Here is a 25,465-nt window from a genome sequence, read left to right on the forward strand (position 1 = left end):
GCACCTTAGACCATGGCCACCAGATTCAGATCAGTATTGCTTTGGGATGTCCTTTTTCTTTACTCTGTGGGATAAATTTTCAAAGGTATGCACGGGAATCCATGTGTGCGCGCTACCCGGCACGCACACATGGATGCCCAATTTTATAATATGCACACGCAAGTGCACGCATGTTTTAAACTCAGGGGTCAGCACATGCAAGAGGGTGCACACTAGTGCACCTTATGCGCACCGACGCCTGTGGCCTTCCCCTGTTCCCTTCCCCCTAATCTAACCTTCCCACCCCTTCCCTTAACCCTCCTGCCCCCTCCCCTATCCTAACCACCCCCCCCAAATTCCTTTAACTTACCTTTTGCACCTGCTCCGGGCAGGCACAAGTTGCGCACGCTGGCAGCATCCTGGCACGCAATCCTCCGACACAGTGGCAAATGGCCGCTGTGCCAGAGGCCTCTGACCCCGCCCCCTCGCTGCCCTTTTTTCGAAGCCCCCAAGACTTAAGACGCGCGCCGGGCCTATAAAAAATAGGCCAGGCAAGTGTAGGGCTTTTAAAATCCAGCCCCGTGTGAGTACGTCCAAACTTGTGTTTAAGAAAATGACTTTTGTATTCTCTCTCTTTACAGGCTCTTCGTATACAGAAACCTTTGAGATATGTATATGTCTATTAGTTTTTGTTATCTTTTTGCAGTCTAGCCAGGCCTAGTGTGCATCTCCTCAGATGTTGTATGCATAATTATTTCTGGGTTCTTAATTCGGTTAGATGCATGGGTGCAGGGGGTCTCTTAGCAGCAAGTATATGGCAGTGGGTGTCTGCCTCTCCTTCAGGATTACCTACTCCCTGGCTATACCAAATCAAAAATTGAGCCTAACTCCCTGGCACCGAAAATCTTCCGCAAGCTGAGATGGTTAGTTAACTAGACAAAATAAAAGGGTATGCAAATATTCCCAATTTTGAATTTATTAAGGGGAAGAATACAAATTCACTTCCACAATTCTTCCACTCTTCCCTCTATTAAGGACAGGTAAAATTTACTTCGTTCCTGTCTAAGTCTTTACAATTAACTATCATGTCCCCCCCCTACTGCGAACCAGGGGTCACTTTCAGTCAAAAACCTGTTGTGCCCCTTTAAATTTTCTCATCAACACACTAGTACTGATATTTTACTTTCTTCAGCTGTTTCCCTTTAAACTGGAGGCTGGATGCTCTAAGATCTTTTTTTTTTCTTATAGATGGGTACAGCTTGAAAGGCATCCTGCCCTTGTCTATACACACACCCATCTTCTCCATCCTTTTTTTTTCTTCAAAAACCCTTTGTCCCCAGAGAACAAATCCCTACTCTGGCGACATCTCAAAAAGTGTGTTACTTTAAACTCCTCACAAACCTTCTTCCTGTGCTCACCAGCCTTCCCCTATCCCATGGCACAAGTACAGGTACATTTAGTTACCTTTTAACTTTTTTCAAAATAGCTGTGCTATCCCAAAAATCCTCAGACCTTACTCCCCTGGTATCCTTATGCTGGGCATTTCACTCCCATGAGCCCCGAGGCTAGTTATCAGGCTAGCTCTCCATTCACAGTGCTGAGGTTGGGAGGACTGAACAATGAGAGGCAGGTGAAACTTGGACTGGATTCCCTCTGTATGAACTGGAGACCTGACAGGGGCATTCCTTGCTCACAAAAACTTGCCAAACTGCCCTTGCACAAGCAATGGAGGCATAACTGGGCAGTACAAAAAAAAAAAAGAGCTAACGCTGGTTTCAACAGCGTTAGCTGTTGAAACCAGCTGTACCCAAGTCACATATCAGCCCAGAGTTAGCTAAAAAGTGAGAAAGATGCATGAAACATCGGGGCAGGGAATTGAAGGTGGAGAAAGAATACCATAGGTGCAATACAGTTTGCTTGATTGCTACTGCAAAAATACATACAGAAAAAAAATGACCAGCATCAAATATCATAGGACGTGTCCTCCTCCTCCTGAACCATGTTGGTTTGTTTTAGAACAGGGGTAAATGATTTGGGGAGTTTATTGCTTTGTAATTTAAAAAAAAAAAGCAGGGCAAACAAATGCAAAAAAGGGTGAGGAAACTTCCGGAAGAGGGAAAAAAACGTATCTTTAAGAGGCACTGCTGTTTAACATGTTCCTTTTAACTGATATCCCACAAATAAAGCTAACCTCCTCTGTCGTCATGCGCCTCAGGGCACTGGAGCTCTAGGAGGTCAAAACCAGGAAATAAACACGTATTTTCCACACCAAAGATTACAATGCATCTGCTTGAGGGAAAAGATTGGTAAATATTTCAAAAGGCCCGCACCAAAGGATGCTGCTTTCCTAAGTTTATATTCGGCCCATCTGGGTATAATTTTACTGCACTGCTTTCATCAGGATGCAACAAAGCATGAGTATTTTTTCAGCTCAGAAATCTGATCGTGTCAGCATGTTTTTCCCCCTCATATATATTTCTCTAAATGTATTCTATTTATTTAGCAAGCACAGTGAATGGCCTTTGTTATTCAGCATTAATGATTCTGTCATCACAAGGGGGCAATAAGAATCAAAATGCCTAGTCCAACAAATGAATGCATCCTTTTACCCAATACTGCCAAAAACAGCACTCCGGGCTGACCTTACTAACTACCCAGGGTCACCCTGAGCAACCAATTCTATATCACATCTTCCCTGACTTTTCCCAAAGACCTTATGGGAGGGAAAACACATTTCACTTATCATATATCAGAATTTGTATAAAACACGGCTTGAACGGTCATTGTTTCCATAGTCTTTCTTTCCTGCCAGCAGCACCCACATTCTCAGGCAATTCCAACACTCACAAAGCTGTTCCTTATTTTATTACAGAACATGACAGTTTATTAGACCACTAAATTTTGGTTTAGTGTAGTTCACAATATTTCAAAATTACAAAAAAAAATAGTTGACCCTATAATAGATTCATCTGCATCATGCAAACATGTACTACAATATATTATGCTCTCACAAATTATTTTACAATAAATAAAATAACTAGGCCATATTTTCAGAAAAAAATCATTCTTCCATTGACTTTTGGAAAACAGAATGCAACATACTGAGGTCGCTTTATTGCAGGGAATGGCTTTTTAATAAGGAGCAAATTCACCAAGATATCCTCCCACAGACACAGAAGGGGAGAAAAGCCTTGGCAAATCAGCCTCTAAAGTCTAAGCAGAACCATCAGCAAAAACCAGCGTAAGCTCTGCTTAAACCCCAGCTCATCCTTAATCTTTACCATACATAGAAACAGGATCATGGAAACTATTTCTACATATCTGTGTGAACTAATACAGCAACTGCACTATATCTTTACCATAAAAGCCAGGGGTCGCTGGGCAAACAGGAATTTTATACCCACTTCTTTGCCGCCTGGGTTCCTCTAAACACAAGACAGCGGCCCTTCATCAATCAAGCATATTAACTCCTCTGTAAAACGTCTATACAAAGTTTCAGACTGATTGCCCTTTGCATTTTTACTGCTTTGAAATACGTATGGCTGTCGTGCTCGCAGCATCTGGTTCTCTTCAAGTTCACTGCTGTTTTAACTACGCGCTCCAAGAACAGGAAAGACCAATTGTGATCAGTCATGATATCAATCTGCTGAACAAGGTATCTATTATATCTATTAGTAACCAGGCCCGAAAGCCTAAGGGACAGATGCGTTTGCACAATACATCTGGAGAAATCTAACCGCAGCTTCTTGCATCACAAATATCTATAAGAAGGGAAGGTCTTGCTTGCAGGCAATCTGTTTTATTCGGGATTTAAAACTTCCAAAGTAGGTTTTGCGGTACCATCTGGCCATCATTTCACTGAAAATAATACATTTTGAACACTGGCAATGAAATACCACAGACTATAATACTTTTTTTTATTATTAAAAAGTGTTAAAAAGGATGAATGCAAAGTGCAGATTCAATTTCATTTTAAAACTGTTTTGAGATGGGAAAAATAGCAGAAAAAAAAGCACTGGAAGTTTTTTTTTTTATTATTTTTATTTGCAATATCAATGTATGTTGTCTAGTCATATAAAAAAAAAGAAAAAGATACATTAACAAAGCAAATACTATTGCTGGATATATTAATTAAAAATATTGCTCTCAGGTTAGAACTCTAATTTCTCGTGTTCTGTTCGAGTGTTCTCTCTGCCATGCTATTACTACTCACATAATGACGTTTTGTAGCCTTGTAGAAAATGCTTAAGAAAAGAAAATTTGTCATTCCCTCGCCACACATACATATATATTTACTGCATTTCAAGCAGACTGTAAGTACCTCCTTTGTTCAGATTTTGATACTCCAGTAATGAAAACTAAAGAAATTTTAGTACATATAATGGAACTTAGCCACCTCTATCTCTCGATAATACTAGACAAGTTTATGGTTTGGAGTGCTGTTTGGTTTGAAAGGACTATTTTAACAGGACTACTGAATGAATTCTGGTTTTGCTAAGCACTTCTAGCATGTGAACTACTAGTTGAGACTTTAAAAATTAGTTAAATGTGACATGGTATATCTAACCAAGTCAACTGTTTGCTCTTCTTCATGGCTAGGTTTGATTCTGTTTGACTTTTACCAACTATTGGGTCAATAGCAAAACAAAGGCTATAAATGTAGTTTATCTCCAGCTCTTCACTTATATCACACGATTGAACTTAACAACAACCCGCCTTGCTGTTTACAAAATAGGTCAAAAGATTTAAAATCAGATGTCTCTCACTCTTTGTTCTAAAATCTGATTCACCTTTTCCTCAAGGTTTTGATGTATTATCTATCCACCTCATGATTGCATATTATTACACACCTAAATAATGATATTAGTGTTTATAAGAACATAAGAATATAAGAAATTGCCATGCTGAGTCAGACCAAGGGTCCATCAAGCTCAGCATCCTGTTTCCAATAAAGGCCAAACCAGGCCAAAAGAACCTGGCAATTACCCAAACACTAAGAAGATCCCATGGAACTGAAGCAATTAATAGCAGTGGTTATGCCCTAAGTAAACTTGATTAATAGCTGTTAATGGATTTCTCCTCCAAGAACTTATCCAAGCCTTTTTTGAGCCCAGCTACACTACTGCACTAACTACATCCTCTGGCAACAAATTCCAGAACTTTATTTTACGTTGAGTGGAAAAGAATTTTCTCCGATTAGTCTTAAATGTGCTACTTGCTAACTTCATGGAATGCCCCCTAGTCCTTCTATTATAAGAAAGTGTAAATAACTGATTCACATCTAATCGTTCAAGACCTCTCATGATCTTAAAGACCTCTATCATATCCCCCCTCAGCTGTCTCTTCTCCAAGCTGAACAACCCTAACTCTTCAGCCTTTCCTCATAGGGGAGCTGTTCCATCCCCTTTATCATTTTGGTTGCCCTTCTCTGTACCTTCTCCATCGCAACTACCATATTTTTCGTTCCATAAGATGCACCTGACCATAAGACGCACCTAGGATTCAGAGCAGAAAAATAAAAATAAAAATAAAAAATGGTGTGCTAAACCGGCTCTGTTCCCGAGCATCTGTGTGTCTTATGGAGCAAATTAGGGAAGGGCACAAAATAGGGGTTTTTTTTTGTCCCCATTCCCCATCCCAACCCTTTAAATTTAATTAACTACAACCCCCCACCCTCCTGACCACCCCCAAGACTTGCCAAAAGTCCCTGGTGGTCCAGCGGGGGTCAGGAGCGATCTCCTGCACACGGGCCGTTGGCTGCCAGTATTCAAAATGGCGCCAATAGCCTTTGCCCTTACTATGTCACAGGGGCTACCGGTGCCATTGGTCGGCCCCTGTCACATGGTAGGAGCACTGGGGCAGGAGGGGGGGTTGTAGTTAATTAAATTTAAAGGGTTGGGATAGGGAATGGGGACCAAAAAAAAAAAAAAAAACATTGGTGGTAGTTAGGTTTTTTTTTTTTGTTTGTTGTTTTTTAATATTTGCTCCATAAGACGTATAGACATTTCCCCCCCACTTTTGGGGGAAAAAAGTGCGTCTTATGGAGCGAAAAATACGGTATATCTTTTTTGAGATGCGGCGACCAGAACTGTAAACAGTATTCAAGGTGCAGTCTCACCATGGAGCGATATAGAGGCATTATGACATTTTATGTTTTACTAACCATTCCCTTCCTAATAATTCCTAACACGGTTTGCTTTTTTGACTGCTGCAGCCTACTGAGCCACTATGACTCCTAGATCTTTTTCCTGGGTGGTAGCTCCTAATATGGAACCTAACATCGTGTAACTACAGCAAGGGTTATTTTTCCCTATATGCATCACCTTGCACTTGTCCATATTAAATTTTATCTGCCATTTGGATGCCCAATCTTCCAGTCTTGCAAAGTCCTCCTGTAATGTATCACAATCCGCTTGTGTTTTAACTACTCTGAATAATTTTGTATCATCTGCAAATTTGATATCCTCACTCGTCATATTCCTTTCCAGATAATTTATATACATATTGAAAAGCACCGGTCCAAGTACAGATACCTGAGGCACTCCACTGTTTACCCTTTTCCACTGAGAAAATTGACCATTTAATCCTACTCTCTGATTCCTGTCTTCTAAACAGTTTGTAATCCACGAAAGGACAACACATCCTATCCCATGACTTTTTAGTTTTCTTAGAAGCCTCTCATGAGGGACTTTGGATTTTCAGAAAGCATTTGACAAATACACTACATCTACCAGATCACCTTTATCCACATGTTTATTAACCAAAAAATGAAGCAGATTTGTTAGGCAAGACTTCCCTTGGGTAAATCCATGTTGACTGTGTACCATTAAACCATGCCTTTCTATATGCTCTACGATTTTGATCTTGAGAATAGTTTCCACTATTTTTCCCGGCACTGAAATCAGGCTCACTGGTCTATAGTTACGCGGATCGCTCATGGAGCCTTTTTTAAATATTGGGGTTACATTGGCCACCCTCCAGTCTTTAGGTACAATGGATGATTTTAATGATAGGTTACAAATTTTAACTAATAGATCAGAAATTTCATTTTTGAGTTCCTTCAGAACCCCTAGGATGCATACCATCCAGACCAGGTGATTTGCTACTCTTTAGTTAATCAATCTGGCCTACTACATCTTCCAGGTTCACAGTGATTTCTTTCAGTTTGTCTGACTCATCACCCCTGAAAACCATCTCCGGAACTGGTATCTCCCCAACATCCTCATTAGTAAACATGGAAGCAAAGAATTAATTTAACTTTCTGCAATGGCCTTTTAAGGGGTTAAAGCCCCTTTAACCCCTCTGTCATCTAATGGTCCAAACGACTCCCTCACAGGTTTCTTGCTTCGGATATATTTTAAAAAGTTTTTATTATGAGTTTTTACCTCTATGGCCAACTTCATTTCAAATTCTTTCTTCGCCTGTCTTATCAATGTTTTGCACTTAACGTGACAATGCTTATGTTTTATCCTATTTTCTTCAGATGGATCCTTCTTCCAATTTTTGAAGGATGTTTTTTTGGCTAAAATAGCTTCTTTTTCCTCACCTTTTAACCATGACGGTAATTGTTTTGCCTTCCGTCCCACCTTTCTTAATGTGTGGAATACATATGGACTGTACCTCTAGGATTGTATTTTTAAACAATGTCCATGCCTATTGAACACTTTTAACCTTTGCAGCTGCACCTTTCAGTTTTTTTCTAACCATTTTCCTCATTTTATCAAAGTTTCCCTTTTGAAAGTTTAGTATTAGAGCTGCAGATTTACTTATTGTCCCCCTTCCTATTATTAGTTTAAATTTGATCATGCTATGATCACTGTTGCATTGTGGCCCCACCACCGTTACCCTCTCTCATCAAATCCTGCGTTCCACTAAGAATTAAATCTAAAATAGCTCTCTCTCTTTTTGGTTCCTTAACCAACTGAACCATGAAGCAGTCATTTATTACATCCAGGAACTTTATGTCTCTAGCAAGTCCTGATGTTACATTTACCCAGTCAATATTGGGGTAATTGAAATCTCCCATTATTACTGCACTGCCAAATTGGTTAGCTTCCCTGATTTCTCTTAGCATTTCATCAACTGTCTGACCATTTTGTCCAGGTGGACGGTAGTATACTCCTATCACTATACTCTTACCCAACACATATGGGATTTCTACCCATATAGATTCTACTGAGCATTTAGTCTCTTGTATGATCTTTATCCTGTTGGACTCAATTCCCTCCCAGACATAAAGTGCCACACCCCCACCAAGTTGATCCTCCCTATTATTGTGATATAATTTGTACCCTGATGTAGCACTGTCCCATTGGTTATCCATCCTTCAACCAAGTCTCTGTGATGCCAATTAGGTCAATCTCATCATTTGCTGTTATACACTCTAACCCGCCCATCTTACTTCTTAGACTTCTGGCATCGGCATACAGACATTTCAAAGTGTGTTTTTTGTTTGTATTAACAACTTGCTTTGCAGTTGTTAGGGATAATTCGGATATTATTAGCTTCGGTGATTTTTTACATATAGGCACATGGACTATGTATGCTTTTAATGGAACCTCTCTGTTGGGATGCCCTAACTCTCCTGTTTCATTAGTATCCTTCAAGGATACATTTCTCCGAACCATGCATTGCTGAGTAACTGTCAGTTTTCCCCCTTGTTCTAGTTTAAAAGCTGCTCTATCTCCTTTTTGAAAGTTAGTGCCAGCAGCTTGGTTCCACTCTGGTTAAGGCGGAGCCCATCCTTTCGGAAAAGTCTCCCCTTTCCCTAAAAGTTCCTTACAAAGCTGAATCCCTCTTCCCTGCACCATCGTCTCATCCATGCATTGAAACTCTGGAGCTCTGCCTGAGGAACAGGAAGCATTTCAGAGAATGCCACCCTGGGGGTTCTGGATTTCAGCTTCCTACCTAAAATCCTAAATTTGGCTTCCAGAACCTCTCTCCCACACTTTCCTATGTCGTTGGTGCCCACATGTACCACAGCATATTAGTTAAATGTGCTTTTCACCCTTAGGGTTTGATTTTAAGACCCGCAGGCACGTGCAGTTGGATGTGCCGATTTTATAACATGCGCACATCTGAGCTCGCTTGTTATAAAATATGGGTCCAGTGCAAATGTGCGCCAGATGTCCGCACATGCATGTGCAGGCAGGTGGCCAGCTTAGTGCATGGGGGGGAGGGGGAAGGAGAGAGGGGGGATTTTAGCAAAATATGCGCAACACAATCAGGCCTCCCCCAGTTCCCTCCCAGTCTGCTCCAAATAAGGAGTGGACAGAGAGAACGTTCCTCCCCCTATCCTTCCTCTCTCTTCCCCCTCCTCCCCGCCCCCCTTAACCTACCCTAACTATCCCCAAATTTAATTTTCCTACTTACTGCTCCTCCAGAACCGAAGTATTCTGCGCCTCCCCAGGACAACATCTAATGGTGCTGTCTTGGCCTACCCAGACCACACCCCCCACTTTACCCTCAGCCAGCACCTCTGCTTGTACCAGGGTTATGTGCGTGGCCGGGCCTGTTGTAAAATGTGTGTAGCGTGCGCAAGGCCCAGTCATGCGTGTAAACCCCGAAATGTATGTGCGTAGCCCTTTTAAAATCCAGGCTCTAGCTTCAAGTAATACATTTTACTACGAGCGTGTATGGTTCCAATAGACGAGGTGGTTTGACCATATAATTGCCCTTCTTCTAACTACCATGGTCCAAAATAATCCTCAGTTGATATATTCATATTTTCTGATTATTCTAATGTAAAATATCATGAATAACAAAGCATACTGTAATTTCATTAATATGTGCCCTAAAGCTTATGAAAAAAATTATATGAAAATTGTAAAGAAATACATCTGAACAAATGCTACAGTATTGTAAAGATTAGCAAGTTTGCTCACATGTAAACTGGGCTCCCTATAGATAGCAGGATAAATTAGCCATTATGAGTGGATGATGTCATCTGATGGTGCCAATATGGAACAATCTCTCAAATTTCAGTAAATCTAAGTCAGATGAATTCTAGCATATCCCCCTCTTGACTTTATATCTTCTAAGCTGGTGAAACAGCTGGACTTGGACTTGGTTGATTACATAATGATGATGGCAAATACTGGCTTCAAACAACGATATGTTACTGAAATTTTAAAATTAGCAACTGTTCATCCTATCTGAAGGTAAGAGTCTCTAGGATCCATGAAATCTTAGTGGGTAATTTTAAAAAAGAATTTACACACACAAAACTGTATTTTACATGTGTAAATATATTTTTCCCATGTAAGTGGGCTTTCAAAAATTACTACAATATATGCCTTTGAATTATCCATAGTTTATACACGTGAAAGGGCACTTTATGTGCATAAATGACTTTTGAAAATTGTTACAATAGTATGTTACATCTACATGTCTAACTCCTTTTGAAATTACCTCCTATATAATTTTAGACTAGTGTCAAATCTCCCATTTATGTCCAAAGGTGTTGGAAAAACTTGTGTTTGACCAACTTTCTTATTTTCAAGATAATCTTGTCATCTGAGACAATTTGACTTTTTTAATGCCCATAAAACTGAATATGCATTGGTTGTCTTATTGAACAAGGTTAGGCTTAACGTTGACAATGGCAAAGATGCACACAAGATATTCGTAGACACGAACACAGCTTTTAATATAGTCAATCACCTGCTCTCAATGCAGAGATTGAAAGATATCCAAATTCAGGATGTTACCATATGCTTTATTTATCAGTGTATGGTAACATCCTGAATATGGATATCTTTCAATCTCTGCATCACAGAGGTTCATAATACAAAATAATTCTACATTGCAGGCAGCTGAATGTGCAAAGGATACTTATTTCACATATTGCAAAATTTAGCTCTTGAAATGGAGGCATACTAACATCGAACAAATCATATTTGCGGTCCCAAGGCCAACATGATTATTTGGGATACAGGACATTAAAGGCCCTTAAAAAGTGATGGGACTATTTTTGATTCATTGGGTTTTTTTTGGGTGGGAAGGGACTATTATGGGTTTGCCTTACTGTTCTGTAAAAAGAGATATCTTATATAATTCCACAGCACCATCTATTTCAGTTCCTATGGTACTTATTTATTTATTTATTTAGGGATTTTATATACCGATTTTCTTGATACAGATCAAATCAACTCGGTTTACATAGAACGATAGTACATTAACAGTAACTAGTCAAACCTCAAAAGAGGAGACAGATTGTGAGCAGAAGGTAAAAAGTTACATTATAACAAGGGAGAGTAACTAGGAATTGGAAATGAAGAGACAGATAATCAAAGTAGAGAGATATAACAGAGAGAAGGGGCTTGAAGCCAACCTCAGGAGAATAACTCTAGCATTATAACATGATTATATGACATTCTGCTAGTTATTGAAGTACAGCTGATTGAGAAATATCTTAGTAGGATATAGTCTAGGAGACAGGAAAGGCTCTACCGAAAAGCCAAGTCTTCAGTTTCTTTTTAAAATTTATGAGGCAGGTTTCCTGTCGGAGGTCTGGGGGTAGTGTATTCCAAATGGTGGGGCCTGCTGTTGAAAAGGCCCGGTCCCTGATTGATAATCTTTGTACCAATTTGATTGGGGGAACATGAAGGGATCCCTTATAGGCATCTCTCAAAGGTCTAGCTGAAGAGTGTAGTTTGAGAGGGTGTAGTAGGTCTAGTGGAGTCTGGTGGTGGATGTTTTTATGAATAATGGTGAGGAATTTGTGAACAATTCTAAAATTAACTGGAAGCCAATGTAGGTCTTTTAAAATAATATTATTACTTGTGTGCCTAATTTTAAAAAATGACCTACAAAAGCCTTGATTCCCTTGCAGTAGATTTCACAAACATTGTGGGGGGGAAATGAAATTAAGAATAATTGAGCTTTTTACATTTTGTATTCAAATGGCATCTTTTTCAATAAACTTCTAAATCATAGCAGAAAGCAGAGAAGGGAGTGTAGCAGTCCTAGAAGCTTTCTGAAATGGTACTTTCTCTACCTATTTTGTTGGTGTTCTTCTAACTTCTCTCCCAGTTTTTAAATCTTTCAGAGCCATATTTTAAAAATACAAATTAAAAATTCTTCAAGTATCATATTAAGTGGCTAGGTTCTCTTCTAAAAAATGTAAAACTATAGAAAGGAATCTTTACTTAATCCAAAACAATAGAAAAAGCATGAATAACATTTTATTAAGAATTCAATGTAAACACTGCATTAACATATAATTGAAAAAAAAAAAATCAAAATACGTGTAAATACACATCACACAATATCTATAAAAAATTCCTAATTGAGGAATAATTACAACATCCTTATATTCACTCACACTCCATACCATTCACACTCATTTATAAAATAACTAACTATATAACCTACAATAACACTTTTGCAAAAATTTAAAATGTCACCACAAGCTCCCTGCTATCACTTCTAAAGTGGCTAGTAACAGTCTACAATATGCCCCAACAACAGGCCTGGCTGCTTCGCCAATATGGCTTCTTCAGGTGGATCAAATAAACTCGCCCTCTGTCAGATGTTTCTCCAATCGTTAATCCAAAAACCGCTACTTGAATAAATCTTCACTTCCGCGATGTCAGCTGTGGGACATCAGACTTCCCATTGGCTCTCAGTCCTTTATTATACCCAAATAACAATAATTCCTGTCAAATCTAGAAATGTTTGAATAATATTTGAGTTATTATATGCCCCCCACACACTTTTAACCTAGTGAGTTATTTTATGAATGAGTGTGAATGCTTAAGGAGTGTGAGTGAATATAGGGATGATGTAATTTTATTTTTATAAATTTTTTATGATGTAACCCTATGTGAATTTACATGCAATCTATCTTTATATTGATTTTTTCAATTATATGTGCATGTGATGCTGTACATTGAAGTCTTAATAAAATGTTATTCATCTTTTTTCTATTGTTTTGTATTAAAGAAGGATTCCTTTCTATAGTTATAATTATCATATACATTGGGAACTGTATTTTACCTCTGATATGTGTTTGTCTCAAATAAAAATGTCACAACCCAACTGTTCATTAACTCAGAGCACTGTAGCTGGGTACATGGCGCTTACTGCTGCACACAGCTGCAATGCTCGGAGTTAATTAAAGAAAGCAAATGGGCATGAATGGCCTTGACAACAGATACTTCCTGAAATATCTCTTAACACAGTGTGAGTATCTGCTGCCCTTCCTGATACACATAGGTCAATCCATTCAAACGGCATCTAGGAAAGGATACTTAGCAAGGCTAAGGTGAGGGTGAGCAGGGCTATCATCTTACAGAACTAAAATAATTATTTTTGAGGCCCAGCCCAGGTACTCCGTGGGCTGGGCCTTCTAGATTTGGATTTCATACCGGAGCCCAGCTCCTAGTACACAGAGCAGATAGGAATGCTGAGGAGGCAGCAGTCACAGCAGCACTGCACAACAGTGACCTCCAGTGGCTGGGCTGAAGGCCCGCCCACGCGGGGATATGATAGGAGCAGTGGCCTACGACTACAGGGAAAAAACTGTCCCTGTGCTGGCTGCGCTAAATAGGAGGGAAGTGGGATGAAACCCTTGTAGTTGCAAATAAAGGTGTTGGGGTGCTGTAAGCCCCTGCAGGGGCACGGTTGCAGTTGGGCTAGGAGCCAAAAGGAGCAGAGGAAATTGCTGAGCAAAAGAAAAAAAAAAAAAAAAGAACTATGTCTGTTGGAAAGAGGAGCCAATAAGTGTTATCGAAGATAAAAGGAAGTAGCTCTGTCAGCGGTGGATGCTGGCTTGAGATCTCACAAACCTCGTATTTTTAAATGAATGAAATGCAAACTACAATACGTTAGAGAATATCTTAACAGTAGTTTCCGTCAGAGAACAGACCGGCAGTCCGTTAGGGGAGAAAAAGTGAAGTAGATATACGCATCTTTTAAAAAGATTATGTTGCCTGGGAAAAAAATTGGAAAGCATAAAGAGAGAAGGGCATGCTCATGTTTTGGCGTATTCTAATTGCTTGACAGAATTACTTAAATGTGGAGACATGAACATTAGCAAAGGCAAGCACTTGCGGGAAAAATACATAAACATGTTCATGCTGCAAAATTTAAAAAACTAAAATGTGTTCATTATATATTCAAAGGACCATTTTTGAAGTCTATTACACGGGCAAATAGCACTATGGATTTTCTGAAAGCTGAACGCCCATCTGTTTCACAACAAACATACTTTTACCTGTATTAGGGGGGTATACTTCCTGGGGGCATGGTTTGGGCAGGATGAGAAAATAAACAGATTGGGGTAGATTTTAAAAGGGTTACGTGCATAAGTTATGTGCGTAGCCCTTTAAACCCCCCCCCCACCCGCGCGCACCGGGCCTATTTTGCATAGACTCGGCAGCGCGCGCAAGCCCCGGGACGTGCGTAAGTCCCGGAGCTTTGCTAGGGGGGGGGGCGTGTCGGAGGCAGCACGACGATCGGGACGATCTGGGGGGGGCGTGGTTCCAGGCTGGGGGCGTTTCGGGGTCGTGGCCGAGGCCTCCAAAATCACTCCCGGGCTGACCGGCGCGCGCGAGTTACGCCTGCCTAGGGGTACACGTGTATCTTATAAAATCCGGCATACTTTTGTTTGCGCCAGGTGCGCGAACAAAAGTACACATGGGCGTACTTTTCTAAAATCTAACCCATTGTATTTTCAAGTCTCTGCGCATTAAAGTCCATAGACAATAAGCCGGGGAGTGGACAAGCTATCCAGCTAAAGTTAACCGGAGAATCTGTCACAGATATTCAGCAGGCACAATCTCAGCTGAAATATACGCCACGAAAGTTACCCAGACAACTTTCCTCAAGTAACTTTGGCCAAGGGGCCGAATATCTTTGGCTAAAATTGCCTCAGGTACAAAAACTTAGATTGTAAGCCCTCTGGGGATAAATACCTACAGAACCTGAATGTAAACCAGTGTGATATCTCAATCGAGATATATATATATATATATAAAGAAAGAAAGAAAGAAAGAAATCTGGGGAACTTAGAAATCTTCCAGCTATATTGAGTACATACCCAGTTAAGCCAAAGGAACAAACACACAAAAAAGCCCTCCACCCCCTCCCAGGAATTTTAAAATGTTGAAGGTCTTAGTAGCTCAATGGCCCCCCCTAAGATATTTAAATTAAAAGAACGGCTCTGGACTCCCTTTTCCCCTATTGGAAGCCTTACCTTCACCCTCCTACCCCAAGCCCCCAGGCCATACCAGATGCCGATAGCGTCTCTGCTGCACTCCCAAAGGCTTCCTCCAGTGTTGTTCTAACAGCAATGCTGTACAGCCATTCTTTACTTTTAAATATTTGGGGGGGGGGGGACATCAGGCCGCTATGGCTTGCAACATTTCTTTAAATTCTTTTGGAGAGGTGCAGGATCAGAGGCCTTATTTCGTTTGGCTTAACTGGTTATCCACTAAACATCGCTGGTTAAATTCTAAGCCGTCTGGATAATTTTGGACTGGTCTTCACCATGGTTCTATTTTCCCAGCTAGGTTTAAACCCTGCCCCCAAAATGCCCCAGCACGCCATCTTTTCTTTATTCAGCTAAATTTTTACTGGTTAATAACTTAAGCATGTCAATGGGGGGGGGGGGGGGGGATATTAAATCCCAAGGTTTCCCCGGTCGAGTCCCAGACCTAAGCTGGACAAATCTTTTTGAATCCAGACTTATTTTCCATACAAAATGTACCCAACCTAGAAAGAAGGGGCAGAATTCCAGGGGTCCTTTGGTACCCATGGCGCTTTCCACTGGGAAAGCAGGCGACTAACTTGTCCTTTAATGTGGTGTGAGGTCCGTGGGGAAGAGATATCCATGGGATATGTCACATAGCTTTACCATTCCAAAACTGTGCCATCCCCCCCCAATAACACCTACTGAACCAACCACTGTACGTACAACTGAAAAGGGAAGGGAACTTAGCACATCCAAACCCTTGTACTTTTAAATGTTAGTCTAAGGAAGACATCACCCATATACAACTCATTAGTTGGTGCTCTTTAAACAAATTTCACTTTTAAGGAGTTAAAACGATACTCCTTTCCACTTACCATACAGAATAAAGTAGGACTGGGTCTGTAGGGCAGCAGAACCCATCTTAAATGACTACAGTATGCTTTAGAATAAAGAGAGAACATTTATCAGCAATTTCTAAAGATAATGTTTGCCATATGTGAAGGCTGACAAAAAAACAAAACGTTGAGGCCCATGATTTGCTTAAGAAAACCTACATCCTGTCTCAAGGTTCTATAATTGCAAGCTTATATAACAGTTTATTTTATCTGGTTACTGAAAGAAATGGGTGATGCTGTTAATATCATCTTCACGCTGTGTCGATATAAAAACTTAGGAACTAATTTTGGCCTTAAGTACACAGGACACTAGGCACCGACATTCCAAAGTGGCAAATAAGGAACGGAACGGCTCTAGTTTCTTAACCAATCCTGCCTGTGTACGGACTGCACGGCTATTCTTATGATGGGCTGGTGCCAGCCACACCAATCCTGCTACAGCAGAACGCTCATTCCCAAATCCCTTGTTATCCCAAAACTTCTCAGGTTGCATGGGACGCCATAACAACATGGTTTTCACTTTTCACGAGTATATCCTGTGACTATTATCTAAAATCACTATCATAAACCACAGGCCAATGGATAAAAAAGGAAAAAAATAAATATGATGTTAAATATGTATATCTGAGAATATTATACTTTGTTAGGACATTGATTTCCTGTAAGGAGTTTTTTCCTGGTATAATTGTTAAAAAATTGAAAAATAAAGAATTTTAAAAAAAGGAAAAAAAGCTTTAACACAAGAAATCTAACATCTCCGGTTACTAGACAGTTCATTTTCATATGTTTTTTTTTACAATTTTCAAAATGCATTTTTTATTCTTTCCATTACTGCAAAGCGCAAATTACTGCAAAGCGCAAATGATTGCTCCTTTTGCCTTCCTGCTCAAACTTAAAGCAGCTGTTAAAAAAAAAAAAAACCCCACAACATTTCCATCATCAGCTGCTTCTGGAAGCTACAGATCTATAGTTTTGTGACACAGCCTTGAGAAATTGCCTATCAGTTATATATAGAAGAGCTCATGGTTATCTCATTAGGGTAAAGCTTTTTATTTTATTTTCTTTTTGGGGGGGGGGGAGAAGAAGAGGGGATTATGCAGGAGGAAATGGAAATCGGGACCAAAACTATTTTCTTGCCAATATCTGAGCTCAGTTTCATGCAATCAAAAGGAAACCCTTCCCAACGGGAAATACGCAGGTGATGGTGCAATAGTTTCAGATCGATATTGTGGTTACTTCCTCCCCCACCCCCAAAATAAATAAAACATACATCCATAATTATAGCAACAGCGTAAAATAGTCAAACCTCTTTCTGTTCACTGGGTTGAAATGTAAGAATTTGGAAAGCTGACCCAATGAACTCCTTTAGATCAGTGTTTCTCAATCCTCTCCTGGAGGTCCAAGTATCCAGTTGGGTTTTCAGGGTATCCATAATGAATATGCATGATAGCTTTGCACATATTGCAGTCCCAGGATATGTAAATCTCTGACACGCATATTCATTATGGAAAGCCTGAAAATTCAACTGGCTAAGGGGTGCCTCCAAGAGAGGGCTGGGAAGCACCGCTTTAGATGATATCTGATACAACACTAAACAGTTAAAAACAGAAAAACCTGGATGAAGGCTCATCAAGTCAAAACAATGTGAACATTCCCAGTTCTCAAGAAATATTGAAGACTACATTTTTTTTTTTAAGTTACTTCTTCATGCCAATGCTCCGGAAAGAAATAATAGTGTAGCATCCTTCCCTCCGGAGCTTAACTGAGGCCCTGATGCTGCACTGCACTTCACTGCCTCCCTCCCCCCCCCCCCCCCCCCCTTCCAGTGCAGTCATTGCTTGCTGTCAAGCTCCAGTGCGTCACAGTCTCCGATCGGACTGGCAGCATCAGCAACTCGGATCTTAAATAACCAGGGCTTTGGTTTTGTTACTTTATCTCATTAGGATTTAGTTTGTTTTCTACCCTTTCTTCCCTTCTCCCCAAACCAAGAATTAAGAGAGACTTCAAATTCTGCATTGCTAAAGCATAGGTCATCAGCTTCTACATAAATATATCCATTTCCCATGTGTAAGTGGCTTCTGATCTTAAATCTGTATATCCAGAGATTCAAAGTCACTATTTAGAAGCAATTTCAAACGCTGATGCATTTCTAGCTGTTACATGTAGAAATTACCCAGAGAAACAGAACAGACCTGCCTCTCCCAGATGACAGAGAAAAATAGCTTCCTCTCTGCGATCTTGGGAACTCTGAAGAGATCCAGGGGTAAGGACCCACAAATGCACTTAGGAATACAAAGAAAGCTCCAGTCACAAACCATTTTTTGGTGCAATAAAGATTCTCACAGAGAACAGGGAAAGCATCCAACAAATTTCTTCTTTCAGATCCTGGTCCCCGGTAACTTCCCTTTTCTTTGGTGCATTTCCTTTCACAAACAAGTGCAGCAGTTTTGCTGGAATCCTATGTTTCAAAAAGTGTTACGTTTCTCCAGTCCCACTGCAAGGACGTTTTACAGTCTTAACTCATATCATTGGATAACTTGCATATTAAATATGCGCCGACACACAAATTACACTTTAAAGAGCATAAGGATAGTTCAATGTAATAAATGTGTAGCATTCAGAGGCTCTGTTACTTCCCTCTTCCAAATGTTTCCTCATCTTGCACAATCACCAGGAAGGTTACATGAAATTCAAATCATAGCTAAGAAAGGCCACATTATGCAAGTCTGGGGCAGAGTATTCACAAGCTTGCAAAGTTTTCACAATTAATTCTACTCTGCAGGCTTCATCTGACACCACCAACCGACCTGGAGTCTCTGCTCCAGCAGCAAACTATAATATTCCAAAATGAATTTCTCTTCTCAAATGAACACAAGACATAATGATTACAAATAAAAATTCCTACCCGTAGAAGTGACTGGGACTCGTCCTTTGATTTAGCATCTCCCGATGCAGGATATTGCGACGTGAGTGATCCAAGCTTTTCCCCTCCTCCTGGCACCCCCTGCAAGAACCCCTTCGGCTCCACAGCCATGCCGTACACAGGCCGCACTAGGTGGGCCGCCTCCACGTTTGGACTGTCCCTGGATGGCTTTGGCTGATCTTGGCTGACCGACACTGTGGTCAGGAGCCCCAAGCCCACTTGTGTGTAAGACGGGCTCCCCCTCAAAATCTCTGATCCTCTCCAGGGAACACTGTGAAGGTCATCGCCAGAGCCATCAGCCCAGTCTTTCTCCTTCGCGCCCTCTTTTTCTTCCACCTTCTCCTTCTTCACCGCGCCTTCGCACACAACATTGACCGTCTTGGAGTCTGGATGAACCAGGCTGTACACCTTCAGGTCAGCTTTGGACTCCTCCTTCACCGCAGGCACGCCATGGCTGTCCCCTCCGTTAGCCGTAGTGACATCGGCCTCCTGGCAATGCACAGTGTTGAAGTGTTCCAGTAAAGCCTGGGTATCAGCAGCTGTAAAACTGCACTGTCGGCATTTGTAGCAGTTGTGCACCCTCCTAAAAAAAAAAAAAAAAAAAAAAAGACAATGACAATGACAAAACAAATGATTTTATACGTGGCTATGTTACTTTCATACCTTTTTGTAACTCAAAACATGGAAACATGAAATCTGAAACCCTAAGTGAAACCAGGCAAGGAATGCAAGATAAGGAAAGCATATTTCTCCCTTTGTTAGGTTATGGTTAACATGTAAATTAATACGCCGCCAATAAACACTGGAATAACTGGTTTGCCGACTCTCATTAGCTGGAACGCTGCTTGAACCAGAATCTGATAATTCTGGTTGCAGGGCAGTTTACGTAACCTCACTAACAATACGTGGGTCTCTCTTACTACCACTCTGATTGAATCCTGTGTGAATTTCATTGTGCTGTAGCCTCTATAATGAGAAGCTATCCACTGTAAAATTACACTTAAACAAGGTCATTAATTTTAAAATGCTGCACTAATGGATGGCATAAAGTGACCAATTTGAAAGTGGACTTGGACTGATGAGTGTAACAGAGTTTTTATGGGGGGGGGAAATCCTAAAAAGGAGCACAGTTTCCTCTGCTATGTAGAGCGTGGAAAGGCTGCTTTACAGAGTCTTTCCTTATCTTCAAAAGCATAGAGAATGCACATAATTCCACACTAAATTGTGTTCTCATATCTATCACTGTTAAAGGAGCATTATAAAACATCAACTATAAGTCATGGACTGAATTTTCAAAAGGGCTTTGCGTGTAAAATTAGCATACGCACATGCAAGTAGCACTTACATGTGTCTACGCTATTTTGTAAACCTCAAAGAGTGTGTGTGTGTGTACTGGGGGCAGGGTTCAGAGGTACATGCAGTAGTTGCTCTTTTTTTTTGTACTAGATATACACGCATACGTTACTGAACTTGTCTGAACATGTTTACTCCTGTTACTTGACTTGTGCAATTGAAAATCGGACTTGTCCTTTGTCTGCAGGTTTTGGGTGAGAAGTCTGGGTGAACTGCTGGGGGGGATCATGGTGAAGCACTAGAGGGTCTGGGTGCATTGGTGAGAGTATCAGCAAATTGCCAAGTCCAAATAAGTGAGCAAGAAAGTATTTTCAGAACGGTATACGCACATGCTTTATAAAACGCCTGCCTTCACATTTAAATCAGGATTAAATAAATAAAGGACATGTTTATGTACCTAATATACACACATGTATGTTTATAACACAGATAAAGAAATATATATATACATTTACTACAACATGCATGCATACTTTCAGGGCAGAAATACTCTGCACCCATTGCACAGTTTGTAAAATAGTTGCATAAATCTCTGTGCATCCACTTCTGCATACAAATTGTGCACCACAATTTTGAAAGCTGCGTTCTCTGTGCGATAGTGAAAGGGGATACTTTTTAAAATATTATGTAACTTTGCTACATGAATTTCGGTATATAAAAATGTTAAATAAATCCAGAGTTAACTTGGTCTTAGTGTGTACGAGTTGCTTACTCACTATTCTATTCACATCAGAAATTAACATGGATTTATTTCCTTCTGAGTTCATTCACACTTTGTATTGCAATTGACTCTAAAATGTCATTAATTCACATTTAATTCAGTACTAATCCAGATGTGTGAAGCTACTTCTCTAGGTTACTATAGGTTAATGAGGGACTTGTGCGCCAATCTCCTTCAAGTGTGAATACAAACACTACAGTTTGTATTCACACTTGAAGGAGACTGTATTCTAGTGTGAATGCACATTCAGTAATGCATTAGTGGCATGTGGGAAAACAGTAGGTTAGGCAGAATAAGATACCCATTGATGGGAGACTTAAGGCAAGGGGGAAAATATGAAAAATAATCATTACAAGGTTGATCAGAACAGTCAGCACAAATTAAAGTTAAATAAAGGAAATGTACAGAGGGTTCAATTCACTCAAATGAGGTGACTCTCCAACAGATAAATATTGTCCAATATGGGCAAATTAGAATATGCCCATTCTCTGATAGATAAGGCTCAGGAGTACTGGGGGAAGGAGGAATAGGACAGAAACAATGAAATACCTGAAAATATAAAAGACCACGAGGGAAGTATTTCTATCCAGTGAAAAGGAAGTTCTAGAAGAGATCTGAGAATGGGGGGATGGGTATGCTTAGGAGTAATCTTAGAAACTATTTCTCCACAGAAAGTGGTGGATGCATGCAACAGCCTCAGAGGGGACGCTATAGAGGCGCAAAAAAAAACAAAACAAAGTTTGTTATTTATTTAAAACATTGCTATATCCCTTCCCCAACTGAAGAGCCACCCAAAGTGGTGTACAGGTTAAAACAAATACAGACAGACATGAAAGTCCAGGACAAGCACAGAAGCTCCCTTTTTGTGGGGGAGCTGAAGGTAATGTCAAAGTTCAAACAGGTTAGGGAAATGGGCCTTGCAGTCTTTATCATTTTCTGTGTTCTATGAATAAACCCTTTCTGCACTGCTTCATTACAACATGTATAAGCCTCATTATCCCCTTTTTTTGGATAGAGTTGCTCATTTGACACTACCCCCATCCAGCACTGGGCAGAGGGAGTAAGTAACCTGGAAATGTGCCAACCGTGAAATCTGCCAGAAATAAGGCAGTACCCGAGAGATGCAATCCCAGAGGGTGGGGGTGCAAGACAAAGCCAGCACCACAGGAAGCAATGTACTACTGAAAATAAATGCTGAGCCACTTGTGAACCAGTTTATAATCAAGCAGAAGAAGGCAAGTGTATATCTGACCCACTGAGTAGCCTAAGGACCCCTTGAGAGAATTGGAGTGAAGAACAGAGGCAGACCCTGTACTTTTGGAAATAGGGAGTGCTAACACATCACCACCCCTGCCACCTGAGACACAGAAAAGAGTTGGAGCTGGGCCATTGCTGTCCACCCTTCCCGATACGTTCAATACAGCAAGAAGAGCTGCAAAGCAGGCCATCACTATTCTACCACTATATCCCCCAGTTGAGACAGAAGAACCAGAAGGCAGTAGAAATGCTGGCATCCATTCCCCAACCTCTCCCACCCAAGACATCCACCACCATCCATTCCCCCAACCTACCTGCTGGTGCAGGAGAGAAGAACAAGAGCACTAAATGGATGCTGGCATCGATCCCTAATTCCATCCACTCAAGACAAAGAAGAGCTAGAAATGAGTACAGCTGCTGTCATCCACCCCCCTCAGAGTCTCCCAGCATCTGTTCCCCTAACCTATTTGTTGAGTAGGCAAGAACTACAGCAGGTCACCTCATCCACAATCTCCATCTGCTTGAGAAGGAAAAAATGGTCAGAGAAGACTCCTGACCTACTGCCACCAAAGGAGACATGAAAGAGAAAAGCACCAGAAAGCAGGGAAATCTTAATTGCTACCAAAATAAAAAGAAGTACATTATTATAACTTTATTTTAAAAAATGCTTTAGCTGGTGTTGATAGCCTACGTTATTGAAAGGAACAGAGGTGTTCATGTTGTAAAGGATGAGAACCATTAAACTAAATGTAAGAAGCTAAAAATGCTTACTCACTAGTCACCAGGCTGCCTTCTTTAAATATGTGCACAAGAACACTCACACAGCTCAACTCTATACCAGGATAAAGAATACGAGTTAGGGAGGATGTCAAAGTAAAGAGAGGATGGAGTTCTCATGGGCATTGCAGATGGTAGCAGCAGAAAGCTTGAAAATCGATTCATGTCACAGAAGTGGGTTTCCAGGAGGCCAAATGTGTGCTCAGAAGCTGCAGTGGCGAACCAACGTGCACTGCTGTAGTGCACTTCTGAGACAGCAGATAGATGATGGTACAAAGGGATGCCAAAATCAGCTCCTTACTAGCAGGACATCTCCTTTTCCTTTATGGCATCAGTGGCCTCATTAAGCTTGCTAGGCCACTACTAGCACTGTGGGTCAGGAGATGCAAACAGACCCTGCGCCTCTATTGGGAAGTCAGTACAGTGTAGGTGTTTAAAGAGTGGTATTCCCCCATTGGGAGGGGTTATTTGAGTAAATGAAACTCCTGTGTTCATGTGACATTGGATTGGAGAGTCACCCTTAGCACACAGCTGAACTTGTATCCCGCCTTGGAGAGGATGCTTGGTGGGTCTGTCCCTCTACAGGATGAGACCAGGAGAAATGAACTCTTTAAAAAAAAAAAAAAAAAGAGATAGAAGGAAAACAGAGGAAAATATTCAGGCATTCAGAAGGGGTAAAATCCTAGGATTCTAATGTGTGCATGGTGAGGTGCTCTTGTAACATAGTAATGACAGCAGAAAAGGACGAAACAGTCCATCCAGTCTGCCCAGCAAGCTTCTTATGGTAGTATCTGCCACACCGAGCAGGCCACAAAGCAAGAAGCAAGGAATGATCATGCCCGAAGGCCACAGGGCAAAGCAAGGAAAAGGGTAGGCCACAGAGTAAGGTAAGAAGTGAAAGCAGGCCGCCAAGCCACAGGGCAAGGTGCAAGGTAGGAGAAGCTCCAAGGACCATAAAACAAGGAGCAGGGAGCAAGAAGACCTAAAGGCGGCAAGGCAAAGTCTAGATAGGCCACAAGGCAAGGAGCAAGAAGGCCCAGAGGCCACAAGGAATGGCAAGGAACACCAGCTAGGTTAAAGAGCCAAGGGTGACTCCATGAGAAGACAAGGCTAGAATGGCAGTGCTGGGTTACACAGGGTGGGAGTTTGGGTGTGATGCCATCAGTGAGAAGCTTTGCAAGGCTGGAGGCTAAGCTCACTGAGGACTCCTGGTGGAGTGGAGATTGCAAGACAGGCTGAGTCAAGAGGCCATGAAGGAGATGGTTCTGATAACTCTGAACAGAGCTCACTGGAGGCCTCTGCAGGTGGGGAGGCAGCATAGTAGTCAGAAACAGGGAACGATTCTGCACAGCAAACAAAATCATAACAGACAGTTTATAAATGGTGCAGTCCCTATTTATAAACTGTCTCCAGCTGAAGTTTTACAAATAAACGGCTATTTGAAGATATTTTGAACAGCTCTACCTATCATTACATATTCCTTACTGACTTTCATTTTTAAAAAGTCTCCCATTTCATGTCCTCATAGCAGTTAGTGCCATAACGCATTTTGAAGAATGATGTGGTAAGTTAGCTGGATAAGTTGAGCAGCCCTGATCCTCCCTCTGCATGCCCATAACTTATCCCGCTATATACTTAGCCGGTAAAGTGATTTATCCAGCTAACATAGCCAAATATTTGGCGGCCGCCACTGACTTATCTGGCTAAGCAGTGTTTGAATACTGGGCTCAATGTTATACTGTAGCAGCAGCTGTCAGTTGGGCTCAGCATATTTGGACATGGAAACCAACAATTCCTACCCATAATCTCTACACCCTCTTGCACACTTAGCTAAAAGACAAAGTGGTTCTTTACAGTAGTGTTTCTCTAGCCAGTCCCTCAGCAGCCATGGAAGGCAGTGCAGTGCATATTCATTGTGGATATGCTGAAAACCAGTCTGGATAGGTCGTATTTCCAGAAAACCTCAGAAACACTGCATAAGACAACTGGTAGCTACCATCAGCTTGCCCACTCTGTTATTCTAACCCCACTCATGACTGCAACTGCACACTCAATCTCTAGGAAAATTTAAGGAGCAAGAACCAAATTAGAAATCCGAGGGCCTGGCCCAGTGACAGTTCAATATCCCAGTCAACTCTTCTGTTGTCTGGGTTGATGAGAGATGCCAAAGAGGGCTGGGGAGAAGCAAGCTGTGGTCATTGCATAAGGCTGACACCTAGTGGCTGGATTCAGATACCATGATTTCAGGGTTCTGGAAGAAGAGCTGGTGCATGGTCCCTGGCCTTTCTATTTATGTTGGGGGTGGGGGAGAGAGTTAATAAAAAAAAAAAATTAAAAAATTCCCAAAGTAGGTGCAAATGAAG

General features: G+C 41.1%; 1 protein-coding gene across 3 annotated transcripts in view; it reads right to left on the reverse strand.

The window, feature by feature from the left end:
• Positions 1-25,465, reverse strand: part of TRPS1 (transcriptional repressor GATA binding 1) — a 504,317-nt gene that overhangs the window by 328,353 nt on the left and 150,499 nt on the right. For all 3 annotated transcript variants that reach the window (XM_029591916.1, XM_029591917.1, XM_029591915.1), the window contains exon 4: positions 18,977-19,577. In XM_029591916.1, the coding sequence (XP_029447776.1) occupies positions 18,977-19,577 (601 nt within the window). The remainder of the gene's footprint in view (positions 1-18,976; positions 19,578-25,465) is intronic.

Source organism: Rhinatrema bivittatum, chromosome 2 (assembly GCF_901001135.1).
Source record: "Rhinatrema bivittatum chromosome 2, aRhiBiv1.1, whole genome shotgun sequence".
Lineage (NCBI taxonomy): Eukaryota > Metazoa > Chordata > Amphibia > Gymnophiona > Rhinatrematidae > Rhinatrema > Rhinatrema bivittatum.